This window comes from Rhinatrema bivittatum, chromosome 4, assembly GCF_901001135.1.
Source record: "Rhinatrema bivittatum chromosome 4, aRhiBiv1.1, whole genome shotgun sequence".
Taxonomy (NCBI): Eukaryota; Metazoa; Chordata; class Amphibia; order Gymnophiona; family Rhinatrematidae; genus Rhinatrema; species Rhinatrema bivittatum.
In genome coordinates this window covers 171067441-171082003 of record NC_042618.1, presented here as the reverse complement: position 1 = coordinate 171082003, position 14563 = coordinate 171067441, and the positions used below count along the sequence as shown (strand labels likewise).

Genomic DNA, 14563 nt, shown 5'->3' with positions numbered 1-14563 from the left:
ACTGCCTCTCTTTAAATGTTACATTGTGCAATCTCATTTCACAAGGCCCTTAAATCAGACTCTTTATCATCTGGCCCTCATTGTTTCTCCTGGTGTTCAGTACCTAAGTGTTGGGCAAGAATGATAGAAAGTATTTTACCAGCCTGCCTGGGCTTGTGTTGGGATTTTCTAGAAACTGGGCAAGACTGACTTTTTTTTTTTTTTTTTTCCAAGGAGGTTTTATGTGGTATTATGAGGTTTGCCAGCAGGAGGTGACAATGTGAAATGACATGCTTGTGCCATTTTTATTTATAGGTTTATGTAGCACTTGTAACCACCGCATAGAGAGAATGAGAGAAGAAAACCCTTTTCCTTTCTTAGGGCAGAAAGATCTCCAAGGGGATCTGTGCAACTGTGTCAGGGATGGCTTGCTTATTTTATTTTATTTAATGGCTTTTATATACCGACGAACGTTGGGAACATCTCATCGGTTTACAGATAACAAAAATTTAGCAACAGGCTTTACAATTATTGCATGATTATATGAGGAACAGTTAAACCATTAGTTTTTACATATAACAAATTAGTCTTTACAAGTAACAAATATCTAAGGAGGTTACGTAATTAAGGTTAGCTAAATTTGGAGGAGCAGAGAATTCTGACAATTGATAGGGAAATCTACATTTAGAGGAGGTAAATATACACGTGTGTGAGATTATAATGTCCTTATGTACACTTATAATGTCCTTAAATACACTTAGAGGAGGGATACGTATACTTTGAAGGGAAACCGTGAATAAACTTAGTAGAGAAATGAAGTTTTAGGAGCTTAAGAGGCAGATATGCAGAGGATTGCAAGTGGGAAGATGGGATAGTGTTAAATCTAAGTGGAGTAAATGGAGAGAGTGAGGGGGTGGAGAGGAGGAGGAGGGAGGGAAGGGATTGGAGAGGGGGTGCGGGTGGTTGTGTGTAGGTTAGGTGTATGAGTGCTTGAAGAACCAGGTCTTGAGGTTTTGCCTGAATATTTTTGGGCAGGTTTCTTGGCGGAGAGAGGTAGGTAGTTTATTCCAGAGAAAAGGACCTGCTAGGGAGAGGGCCCTTTCGTTTGTGGTGCGGAGCTTAGTGAGCTTGGGCGAGGGGGTATGTAGTGTGGCCAGGTATTGTTTTCTAGTGGGTTTGTTGTGGAGAAAACCCTGTGAATGTACCTGCTGGGGTCTGGCTCGTGATATTGCAAATACCGCTCTGTCCTCCCCCGTTATTTTAGAGGGTTTTTATAGTTTCTGTAGCATTCTGGTAATCCCTCTTATAATCTTGGTTATGGGGACAGTTTTCAGACACCTTGAGTAGCTGCAAAATCTGCGCATGCTCTGTGCCCTCCCGCTTTGTCGCTAATTTTTAAAGGGAAAGGACTCACGGACTTTCTGCTTTTTCTGTGGGCAAAAATTTGCTTAGATTTGAAAAATCTGCACATATTTACGGTCTACCTAAACATAACCCAAAAAAAACCCGCAGGCACTTTACGTGGATAGATAGCAGTTTACGGACAGTCGCTTCACCCAAGTAAGCAGCTTTGAAAATTGTTCCCCTCAATCAATCAAGCAAAACAAGTCGTCAGATTCAAGAAATGCAATGCCAGTAGGCTAGAAGGGTTTGGTTTTTTTTTTTAAAACATGTTCTCCTTATTTCAGAGCCTTTGCTGTCTCGCACTTCAAAAATAGATAGTCCTGTAAGGTGCAGCAAAAAGAATTTTTGCAGAGTTGTCTTCCCTATATTCAGAAAATCCAAACAAGAAATTACACACCAGCTTACTAAAGAGGAAGAGAGAGAGGGATGTGTTTGTGTCACACTGCTGCAGAAAATAAAAATGGCCATAGTACAGGAAATAAAGGATAGTACAAATCTGGGTATGGAAGAATACATTCACTTAGATTCATTGTTTTTACTTTACGCATCCTAGGAGATTAGGAATGTGCAAGGAGGATGCCAAAGGTGATCCACACAAGTACTTACAAACTTTCTCTCTCTCCTAACTTACTACATTCTCTAGTCCTAGTCAGCTGCACAGAGACCTATGTTCACCCTTTAAGAAAACAAGTTCTGTTTGTCTAGCAAATAATGGTGTAAAAAAAAAAATAGGAAAGGTTTCTCCACTGACTTAACAGCCACAGCAAAAGCCAAACACCCTGGGCATGTCAGAGAGAGATGGAACCATGGAGATAAAATCTTGGTGTTTGTGTGTCCAAGGGACAAGAAACATGCTGGCAGCTAAGGATGTCAGTAAAGCTGAGAACCAGGAAACATGACCTGAAACAATAAAGGGATCAGTCCAGACTGAAAGGGAAGGGGGAGAGAGGCGACATTGGCTTTCTGAGAGGAGATACAGCAGCAGCAGAATATGTATGTATGTGTGTGTGATGTCATTTCAATCTGTCACTATAATGTGCTTTATGTTTATGTAATCCCTAATAAAGAAACTAGATGCTGAAGGGGGGGGGGGTTCCTTTCCTTGCAGATGGTGTAGGGGTCAAGGCTCAGAGGTATCTTTTAGTGATTCTTCTTCCTGAACAGGGAAAACTTTTTTTTTCCCCTGCTGTGGCTTGAACAGACTTCTCACATCATAGGCATCTTCGGTCTCTGAAGAACCCAAATCCTCAGAAAAGCATTCAATCCATTCTCTGGATATGAAGTTCCAATAATGCAAAATGTATTAAACAAAGTTCCACAGGCTTTCACAGTAGAGAATTCAAACAGTAAGCAACTAAAGCAAAACATTTTAGCAAAATAACATAAACTCCTCGGCATAGGGAATTCATTCCTGTCAGTCCAGACAGTTCATCTGAGAAAATGTCACTTCATTCTGAGGTTGAGATAAACGATGGGACTTCCAAGACAGGCTGCTCTTTTTGACAGTGACCCCATAACGCCTCCTTAAGGGGTCCTTCAAAAGAAGCTAGGCCTTAAGCTTAGGAGTATAAAGGTTACTCTCTCCAAAGAAAAAAATGTTCCTCTCTGTTTTTGTTTTTGCACCAGCAAGTGCTAAACATGGCAAAGAAGCTAATGTTGGCTAAATGTGCTGACCCAACAGAGGGATGCACTTCCTCAGTCTCATCATTTATATCCATAGATGTCACTCTGCATCACCCAGGCTTAAAGGCACAATTACCATTTCACACCATCTACCAGTGAAAACATTGTAACACATTACCTCCTATGGATAAAGGTTCTGTAGAGGTTAAAAGGTGAAAATATTAGTGCCATAGGGACCAGAATGAGGCCTGGACCACAAAAGGATTAAGGGAAAAATGTCAAGGTTTTTGAACCTCCTTTTGGTGTACAGGAAAACTATGAGCAGTTTTACATCTATTTTATTAAGATGATGTTTTGAGTAGAAGGTACCACAAGTGTTGCAGGTGAATTTTCACTAAGCAATCACAGATGAGCCCCTCTACAGGCAGCCCAAGTTTTATACAAAGCAGCCCAGAGTTGTGTAACTCTCAATGCAGGGCAGCATGTGCTCCCATTCTGCCCTGCTCTTCCCTTCCTGCTTTATAGCTGAAACTCGGCAGATTACAGCCAAAAGTGTGACTTCATACACTTTGGGCACAAGTTAAGTTTTCTGTTAAAAAGTATTCAGCCACAGAATGGGGTAAGTCGAGGGAATTTAGCTTCACCGGGGTACTGGTAATTATTTTAAATGTGCTGCCCTGTAAAATGTTTACCAATGAGTGACCTAATGATAGTGGGATGGGTTCCCATTGAATTATACTGAAAACTCAATCCCACAGTGCTTTGAATGAATGAACAGCTCTTTCTGCATCAATCTGGCCTTTTACTGTGCATTTTGTTTTGCATTTCCCTATCCCCTCCCCCATCTTCTCCTATGATGAAAGTGACAACTTTAAATCATAGCCATTATAGCTCAGGTAGAAAGCAGACTGGACACTTGGTGCCCCCTTGTGGCAGTCATTTGATTCAGGTGTCAGTATTTTATAGATACTGGAACATCAGGAAAATTGTGACCTCATTTGTTATGAAGTTACAAAACTATTAACTTTTTTCGTACTACACTTCTGATAATGGAATTAAAAACCCTCCATTTTGTTGCCAGTTGAGCTGGAGAAATGTGATTATGGGGATTATGTCGCCAGAATGCTGATTGACAGACAGAATTCCGTTAACTCTTGTGTTTACAGTACAGAACCCAGTTGTGAAGGAAGAGGAGGATAGCCGTGATAAGCCAAAACTGGAGAATGAGAAGCAAGAGATGGAGCAGCCCCAGATCAAGGTTCCTATAGAGGTGCCACAGCCAGAAGAGGTCAAAGAGAGAGAGCATGAGGAGGCACAGCTTGATCGGCCTGATCAAGGTAAGGGGCAGATATCCGGGAGGTGAGAGTGTATGACGTATTGCATAAGATATACATAAAAAGCAATTGGATACATTGAACCAGAAGATGACCAGTGTTCATATTCAAAGCAAAAAGCCTGTGAAGGAGTCAGGTTGCTAGATGACAGAGGGGCAAAAGGGGGATGCTCAGGTAAAACAAATAGCAGAAAAACCTGAAAGTTGCCTGGGCTTTACTAATGGAGGGTATTGTGGACATACCCATACTTGAAACATTCTTTAATAGTGATGATTCTGAGCAATTAAAACAAATTTTGTGATAATGGAGGATGTAATAGTTCCAACTGACCAACTAAAGAGTACAAATCACCAGGACCAGATGACATCCATCCCAGAGTCCTAAAGAAACTCCAAAGTGAAACTGCAAATCTTTTGCTAGTAATCTGTAAACTATTGTTTAAAACAGCCACAGAAACAGAAGGCTAGAGGGTGGCCAGTGTTATGCCAATTTTTAAAAAGGGCTCCAGGGGTAATCCAGAAAATTATAGACTGGTGATCCAGATACCAGCTCCAGGCAAAATGGTAGAAGCTGCTATTAAAAACAAAATTACTGGCCATTTAGCTAAACATGGCTTAATGGGGAATAGTCAGCATGGTTTTAGCAAAGGGAAGTATTGCCTTACCAGTTTCTTAGATTTTTTAAAGCTGTAAATAGGTAGATAAAGTTGAGAAAGTAGAGTATTCAGCTTTTCAGAAGGCATTTGACAAAGCACCTGTAAGACTCGTCAAGAAAGGAAAAAGTTATGAGATAGGAGGCTGAGTCCTATTGAGGATTGGTAGTTGGTTAAAAGACAGGAAATGTAAGTTAGGGCTAAATGATCACTAACAATCTTTCTCCATTTGGAAAACTGGAGTACCACAGGGATCGATGCTACTTAATATATTCATAAATGATCTGGAAAAGGGAATAATGAGTGATAAATTTTCAGATGGCACAAAATTATTCAAAGTTGTTAAAACAGCAGCAGATTGTGAGGTACTGCAGAGGGACCATGTAAGTCTAGGAGATTGAGCATCTGAATGGCAGATGAAATTTAATGTGGAAAAGCACAAAGTGTTGCACTTAAGGAAAAATAATCCCAACTACAGATACACATTACTGGATTCTGTATGGGAGTCACCAACCAGGAAAAGGACCTTTGTAGTCCTTGTGGACAGTACATTGAAATCTTCAGCTCAATGTGTGCGGTGGTCAAAAAAGCAAATGGAATTATGGGAATGATCCAAAAAGGAATGGAGAATAATGATCCATGGTGCTCTGCTCCTTGAGTATTGTGTGCAGTTCCTGTTCATATCACAGATCAGTCCAAACAAGTGGGTTTTGCATCCCTACCAGCAGATGGACGCAGAGAACAAAAACTTTTAAGACGCTGCTACATAACCGAGAGTACCACTTGCAATCCCTCAATATTTCTCTGTCTCCAGCAGATAGTCTGCAGGTTTGTACCTCTACTGACAAAAAAAAAAAAAAGAGGAAGATCTTCACGTGTTCCCTGAGGTGTTAGGCATCTTTGTGGGCCATCCCTCAGGTCGAGCAGGGGTGTTGGAGATCCCTGAGCTGCTTTAGCCCGCAACACCCAGAGGACTGAAAGCCAGAGGTCCTGGTTCCTTCTGTCCACCTGAAGTCTTCTTTCCCTAGCCTACAGCTAGGCGCACAGGAAAGTACCCTTTTTTTCTATTGTTATGGCTGTTTTTGTACTGAATGTTTTTTAAAAAAAAAAATTTTTTTAAGTCAGTAGCTCAGCTATGTTGGGCTGTCGGGGGACAGCAGGTGTTGGGGAAGCAGGACACAGGAAGTGACTAGTTTTCTCGGCACTCTGGGGATACAGGTCTGTTCGGGAGAGGTGTCTCATGCTGCTAAGTCCCCTGAGGCTCGGTGCGCCGCATGCGCGGCAATAATGGTGCCGGCCTCAGCACGCGGGAAGGAATGTCTGACCTGAAGCATTAGACAGGAGTGGCTAAATTCAGCCACAATTTGCTCAGAATGTGCCACTGGAGGGGAAGGGAAGCTCCGCGGGACGTCCGGCAGCAGGAGAGTCACTCAGTCACATGGGACTTTCGGAGAGGCCCCTGGGGAGGCCAAAGGCGCAACTAGCAAGAGGTGTGTGCATGGCAAGAAGCAGCCAGCTCTCAGGTTGTCCAGAGAATCCCCTCTCCTGCTGTCTCAAGCAGTTCAGTCAGGGCTGGGGGATCAAGAGGAGGAAGGGGAGTCTGAACAGGCTTCAGCAGGTGACTGGAGTAGTGATGAGGAGGATTTCTCCAAGGAATTTGTTCTGCTCTTGCATAAGGCCTCTCTGGCCAAGCGAGGAGCAGGAGGGTAAGCGGTCCCAGGACCTGAAATCTCAGAAGACCCTGACGAGATCTAAGGTGGCCAGGGCTGGAGGGTCGGGATGCCTGCTCCACTGACTGGGCCTGGACTGTCCTACATGAGACTGCTCTATGGTTTCAGAAGGTTCAGATGACCTGCAGGATAATCTGCATGATGATCCAGGGGACGGACCCGTGGATGTCGGTCCAGATGTGAACAAGGATGCATATGGCATGGAAGAGGTTCCGGTCACAGAAGGGTATGACCCTAGGTTGGTTCATCTGATACGCAAGGAGGACCTGAGATCAATTATTCCCCAGGATCTGGAAGAGTTAGGAATTAAAATAGTCCAGGAGACATCAGATTATAGAGTGGTTCCAGTCCTGGATGGGCTTTGGGGACCGCCAAAGGCCTTTCCATTGCCAAAAAAGGTAAAGAAGTTGATGAGCTGGGAGTGGGATACCTCAAAATAGCCAGAGCAATGATGAAGTGTTATCCTTTGAGAGAGAATACTTTGGAGATGTTGGTGTTATCCAAGTTGGATGCTTCGATATCAGCAGTGACCCGGTGGCGGGGTCAGCTGCGCTGAAGGATGCCCAGGACCGAAAGCTGGAAATTCATTTGAAGAGGATGTTTGAAGTCTCAGCTGTAAATCTTAGAGCAGTGATCTGTGGTAGCCTTATGCAGAGAGCCTGTCTGCGTTGGATTTAGAAGGCGCAAGAGAAGAGCTCCACTCCGGTAGCTAATTCCAGTGAAGCAGCCCGGTTGGAAACTGGAGTGGCCTAAGTGGCGGATGCGCCGTATGATTTGGTCCAGGTGCCTGCCAGGAGCATGGTCTCTGCTGTAGCTGCATGCAGGCTCCTGTGGTTATGTAATTGGTCAGCGGGCAGTTGGTCCAAGTTGCAGATGTGTAATCTTCCTTTTAAAGGAAAACTGTTGCTCGGGGAAGACCTGGAGCAGCTGATGAATCATTTGGGGGAGCCGAAGGGGAATAGATTGCCAGATAAGTGCAGCAAGAAAAACTTTCCCTGCATGTTCCCGCTTCGGGAATATGAGAACATTTTGTCCCAACGAGGCTGCTTCATTTTCAGGGAAGCAGAGCTCAGGAAGGCAGCAGTCCTTTTGCGGCGGCTGGAAAACAATCCGAGATAGCTTCAGTCAGGGGGGCCAGAGGAAGAAAATCCTAAAAATCAGTCTGGTTACCTCTTTTGAGGAGGCCGTGGGAGAGAGATTAGACCTCTTTTATGAGGAGTGGACCAAGATAACGTTGGACCAGTGGGTCCTGGAGGTTATAAGAGATGGCTACGCTTTAGAATTTTCATGCCCGCTTGAGGATGCCTTCGTAGTGTCTCATTGTGCATCCCGTGTCAAATGGGAGGTGATTCAGGATATGTAGCAGTAGCTTCAGAGGCTAGAAGCAATTGTTGCTACCGCTGGAAGAACTTGGCCAAAGGAGGTACTTGGTTTACTTCGTGGTGCCCAAAAAGGAGGGCACCTTTTGTCCCATCCTGGATCTCCAGAAGGTCAATGCGGTTCTGCGTTTCCACATGGAGACGTTGAGGACTGTAATAGCTGCGGTCCACAAAGGAGAGTTTTTCGTATTTGATTTAATGGAGGCCTATCAACACATCCCCATACGCTCAGAGCATCAGAGGTTTCTGCGGTTCATGATGCTAGGGCAGCATTTCCAATTTCGAGCTCTCTTTCAGATCAGCAACAGCTCTGCTAACGTTCATGAAGGTGATGGTTCGGTGGCAGCTGCTCTGCAAAAGGAGGGGATTCTGGTCCACCCTTATCTGGACGACTGGCTCATCCTGGTGAAGTCAGAAGTGGAATGCAGGTAGTCGATTTGACACGTCATGGAAATGTTGTAAATGGGCTGGATAATAAATCTAGCAGAGTTGCCTAATTTCATCCCAGTTGGAATACCTGGGAGCAAGGTTCGATATTCAGCTTGGCAAAGTGCTTCTTACCTCAAAATTATGAAGTTGCAGGCGCACAGGTGGTTCATCTATTGCAACTGATGATGCCCAGCGCCTGGGATTATTTGCAGGACTTAGTTTTTGGGTACTTGCCAGGTTCTTATGGCCTGGATTGGCCACTGTTGGAAACAGGATGCTGGGCTTGATGGACCCTTGGTCTGACCCAGTATGGCATTTTCTTATGTCCTAGATTCTATGGCATCTATGCTGGAACGTGTGCCTTGGCCATTTGCATGCATGCATCCTCTCCAGAGGGCACTTTTGTCCAGATGGAATCCGCTGTTTGAGTTTCATCGCCCTTTGCCGCTTCAGGGAGACTCCGGTCCAGTCTTTCATGGTGGCAATTTCACCACAGTTTGGAGAAAAGAGTGGAACTGGACCTCTGGACTAGATAGTGGTGACCACTAATACCAGCCTCAAGGGATGGGGGCGGTCTGTCAAGGGCGGGGTGGCCCAAGGTCTTTAGTTACCAATGGAAGCATCCTGGTTTATCAATTATTTGGAAATGAGGGCAATACACAGAGCGTTGTCATTTCCTGCAGCAGGTGCGTGGTCAGTCGGTGAGAATATTCTTGGACAATGAGACAACAGTGGCTTATATCAATCGCCAGGACGAGGCAAAATGTCACGCGGTGGCTCAAGAGACGCAAGTGCTGTTTGCCTGGGCAGAGCAGTGACTGGCAGGGATAGCGGTGTCTCATATAGCTGGGGTAGACAGTGTGTAGGCAGATTACATCAGCAGGCAGCAGTTGGATTCCTGGGAGTAGGAGTTGTCTGTGGAGGCCTTGACCCTCATACAATCCAGGTGGGGCAGGCCACAGCTGGATCTGATGGCATCGTGAATCATTGCCAAGGTGAGACAGTTCTTCAGCTGCAGGCAGGAGATCGGCTTGGAAGGGATCAACATACTGGTTCAAGTCTGGCCATCAGCAATTGTGTTGTATGTGTTTCCTGTATTGCCTTGTTGAGTGTTGTAACCAATGGAAGAATGGTTCTGGTGGCGCCAGACTGGCCACGTTGTCTGTGGTTTGTGGATCTCGTTCAGCTCGTGATAAGACTTCCATCAGGTTGGCTCACCTGCCAGGGTTACTGCGGCGAGGGCCCATATTCTCAGATCGGGGTGGATCACTTCTGCCTTGCGGCTTGGCTTTTGAGAGAAGTCGGCAGCTACAGTTGAAAGGATACTCGGAGCCTGTTATTGCTACTTTACTTCAAGCAAGGAGGCCATCCACCTTACTTGTGTACATTTGAGTGTGGGGAGTGTCCAAGGTGCTTGGAGGAAGGTCTAGAGCCATTGCAGGTCAATTTTCCTCAGATCCTGGCATTTTTGCAATGGGGCTTGGCGAAGGCCCACAACTCGCTCCAAGTGCAGGTAGCAGCGTTAGCTTTTTTTTTTTAGAGAGTTTACATGGAAAGCAGTTGGCCTTCCATCCAGATGTCGTATGTTTTCTGAAGGGGGCAAAGCATTTGCGTTCTCCGGTTTGTAGGAAGTGTCTGTCCAGGAACCTTAACCTTTTAGGTACCAATGTTCCACAAGTGGAACATTTTTTCATATACTTTTAATTACTTACAAATTTTTTATACCATATTTGGATCTAGTTAATTAAGATATGTAAAAAGGGGCATCAGGAAATAATTCCTTCAATGAGCAGGATCTAAAAGGTTGATTTGGTTCTGAAGGTGCTTTGTGATTCTCCTTTTGAGCTTTGCAAAGAGGGTCTTTAAGGCTCTCACCTTGAAGTCTGTCTTTATGGGGGCGATTTGTTCGGCCAGGTGAATTTCGGAGCTTCAAGCATTATAGTGTAGAGAACCTTTCTTGCAAATTACAGACAACTGTGTGTCTCTGCATACAATGCTGTCGTTCTTGCCAAAGGTCGTTTCCTCATTCCATATTAACCAGTTGGTTGAATTCCCTGCGTTTCCGAGTTTGTCATGTGAAATGCTGCATGCAATGGAGCTTCACTTATTGGATGTTTGCACTCTTAAGGTACCTTAAAGTCACAAACAGTTTTCGGTGCTCAGATCATTTGTTTATCTTATTCAGTGGAGCAAGGAAAGGAAGCAAAGCTTCTAAACTATTTTTTTGGCCTATCTTTGTAAAAGTTGGATGGCCCCAGAGGGGCTGTGCATGCACTCTGCGAGAGCGCGGGCTACCTCCTGAGCGGAGTGGCAGTTGGTATCTCCGCAGGAGATCTGTTGGACAGCAACATAGTCTTTGCTTCACACTTTAACCAGACATTACAGATTGGATGTACAGGTTCCAGAGAAGGCTGTGTTTGGGGAGTGTGTGTTGCAAGCGGGTCTTTCAGGTTCCCGCCCAGTGAAGGGGAGCTTGAATACATCCCACTTGTCTGGACTGATCTAGGGTATGAACAGGAAAGGAAAGTTGGTTCTTACCTGCTAATTTTTGTTCTTGGAAGACCTCAGATCAGTCCAGAAGCCCATCAACTTATTTTTGAAAGACCATCGTTGGTTCAGTATGTGTAAATTGCAGAATGTACCAATTGTATATAGGTTGGTTCTTTCAGTTTTACCCTGGATATGAGGGCTCCCTGTTCGGGGGGGGGGGTGTGGTTTACCATTGATTCTTTGCTTGCCCTGGAGGGAGGGGTTTGGAGTTAGTTTGAGTTTGTTCTGTTTTGGCTTGGGTACAGGTCAATACTGAGGGTACTGCAGGTGGCACTCTCGGTTATGTAGCAGTGTCTTAAAAATTGTTTTGTTCTGTGCCTCCATCTGCTGGTAGTGATGCAAAAGCCACTTGTCTGGACTGATCTGTGGTATTTCAGGAATGAAAATTAGCAGATGGTAACCAATTTTCTAGTTCTGCACTGCCTCAGACAGTGCAGAACTAGAAAGCATCCCGAGGAGGGCGACACAAAATAAAGGTGGAGATGGAACAGCTTTCCTATGATAAGCTACACAGATTAGGGGCTTCATCTTGGAAGAGACAGCTGAGAGGGGATATGATAGAAATTTATTAAAATCATGAGTGGAGTGGAATGGGTAAATAAAACAAAAAATACTAAAACAAGGGGGGATACTCCATAAAACTAGCAACCAGCAGATTTAAAACATATCAAAGGAAATGCTTTCTCTCTGCATGCAATCAAACTGTAGACATGGTCAAGACTAACATAGCAGGACAAGTTCCCGGAAGAAAAGTTCATAAAAAAATTAGCCAGGTAGACTGAAAGCTATTGCTATCCCTGGAAATTAATAATAGGAAATAGATCTACTTTATGGCATCTGCTGGGTATTTGCAACCTGGACTGCCCACTGTCAGAAAGAGGATGCTGGGCTCGATGGATCTTAGTCTGACCCAGCATGTAATTTAGTATTCAAAACATAAAAACTTAAGGAAATCTGAAAAGTTGTCTAGTGCCATCACTAACTCTTCATCTAAAGGCCTGTGTTCATGAAAGAATGACATGGCATAGGATTTTGCTGATCACCTCAGGACCCTGTGTGCTGTATACAGGCAGTGGTTTCCTAAAAATGGCCACCACAAACTCTGGCAGCTTTTTTTTTTTCTGTATGTGATTTTGAAAATTAAATGTTAACAGGTAGATCATGTGCCATTTGCTTTAAAGATTGTGGTGTTTGGTTTTTTTTTTTTTAAGGTATTGCTTTGCCTATTGGAGAAGCCCATCGTCATGAGCCACCCGTTCCGCATGATGCAGTCATAGTAGATGAGGGACAGGATAGAGAGGAACTGGATGAGAACAAGCTCCCCCCTGATGTCATCAAAAACATCCCGGCAGATAAGAGAGCTCCTGCAGAGAGGGGCGCAGAGCCAGATCTGAGCAAAGAAAAAGAACAGGAAAAAATGGTCAAGGAAGAAGGAAAAGATGAAGGTGGAAAAGCACTAGACAGTCCTGTGAAGGATGAGGATCTTCACCCCAAGGTTGATGCTAAGCAACATGACCACTTGGTACACAAAGAGCTGGAACCAGGCCAGCAGGCAGCACCACCTGGGGAACGGGTACTGGAGAAAGCAAATGCAGGAGAAAAGGAAGGTGGCAATTTGGTTGAACTTGTAAAATCCATAGAGAAGGAGATGGAAAATGGTAACTATCCCTCTTTTTTTGGTTTGTACATGTTTAATTTTTTTTTTTTTTTTGAGGTAACATCACATCCCAATCATTTCTGAAATTCATTCTCCCTCCCTCCGAGTCTGTAGTGAGTGCATCATGTGATGAGGTACTGAATCAGCTCTGATTTTCTAATTCCTGTCCTTACGCTTCTTGCCAGTACGTAGATAACATACACCCCTTGCAGCTAGCAACACTTGACTGCAGAGAGCAAGAGACTGTCTTCAGTTAGATTTGACCAAAGCTCTTCCCTTGCTTCCGTGACTCACACAGCCCTGGTGGATGGGTGTCAGCCAACCGAATGCCCTATGGTGCTTCATAGCAACTTGAGGCTAAAAATCCATTGTGAATTTGGGTTCCTAGGACATACGTCTTCCAGTCGAAGACTTTTTCATTTGTAACCCAGGGTTGTCCGGGAGCAAGAAATACTCAGAATGGGACACTCTGTCATTGGGAGGCTTGCTTTGTCATGTGGATTTAAACATTCCCAGCTTATGCTGGGAAATATAGGGGAGCAAGAAACACTTCTATGGGCAGTATATCCAAATGGTTTGTTCAGTGCAGTCTGATAGGATTGAGCCTCATTTCTAAGTCAGGGTATATTGGGAATGATCTCAGTCTCAAATGCACTGCTAGTTCTCTTAACACTTCCATTGTGCCAAAAACAGCTGCCTCCTGGAGTTCATAGGATGTAATATATACCAGCAACACATAAAGATATGCTTGGAAGTTATTTATAATCAGGCCAGTGGCACCCAATACAATTGGGACAATTTCTGTATGTTGCTGCCACATTGTTTTGGTCTCTGATTGCATCCCTAAGTACGATTTCCTCTGTTTTAGTCAGTGGGGACAGAGAGCCTCGCATGCCGACATAACTTTCTAAATGTACCCTTGAAAGCCAATTAAGGAGCATGCTTGCATTTTAATTGATTGAGTGGCTGTCACTGGCTAACTGTGACTTGAGTACAAGGGAATTAAGTGAATTTTATTTCTTCTCTCCTCTTGAAATAAAAAGTTGACTTTATACTCTGTTGATAGCAATAGCTTTCTTGCATATTCTCTGATATCTAGCCCCTTTGCTGCCTTTTTCATGCTCTCCCTCACTCATATTTCTTACCCTTTACTTTAGGGCTAACTTTAGGAGGCTTCAGGTCCTAGAGTGAATCAACCATGGTGAAGTCCTGGAATGCTAAAATTATAATGTTGGGGGTGGGGCTACCCATGGCAGTGTGGGGTCCAGAGTGGTCGACTTGCTCCTGCCTCCACAAGGATGGCCTTGCCGTTTTTTCTCCTTTCTTTCTCTTTTTCTGGATCATTAATGCAATCTGTCTTTCCACAGTGGAACAAAAAAAGCAGATGCCGGCAGATAAAGGGAATGTAGGAGAAGAACAACTTGGACAGAGAGAAGCTAGAAATGCGGAGGGAAAGAGTGAAGAAAAACAGGATGGTAAGTCTGGAGGAAAGTTCCCTACTTTTAAAACATGGTAACTTTTTTGTGTTTATTTCTAAAAATGATTCCTGTTTGCAGATAAGCATAAGCATTCAACATACAGGCCTCTAGATCCCTTTTACTTCACTAAAGACTGTGGCTCACTATGTTTGGGATAGTGTCATGCTTTAATCCTGAAGCCTGTAGAAGCTGTTTCAGTTGCATGCGGCTATCTGCTTCATCATCAGGCAGATCATCTCTGCAGTAATTCCCTACAGCAGAGCTTTCCAAACTTTTCATGTTGGTGACACACGTTTTAGACAAACATAATTTCGTGACACAGTAATTCAGTCTACTAGCAAACCAGAG

General features: G+C 44.2%; 1 protein-coding gene across 1 annotated transcript in view; it reads left to right on the top strand.

The window, feature by feature from the left end:
* Nucleotides 1–14563, top strand: part of SLC38A10 (solute carrier family 38 member 10) — a 219202-nt gene that overhangs the window by 134375 nt on the left and 70264 nt on the right. The window contains 3 exon segments of the mRNA XM_029599221.1: nucleotides 4173–4343; nucleotides 12292–12738; nucleotides 14105–14212. Coding sequence (XP_029455081.1) covers nucleotides 4173–4343; nucleotides 12292–12738; nucleotides 14105–14212 — 726 coding nt within the window.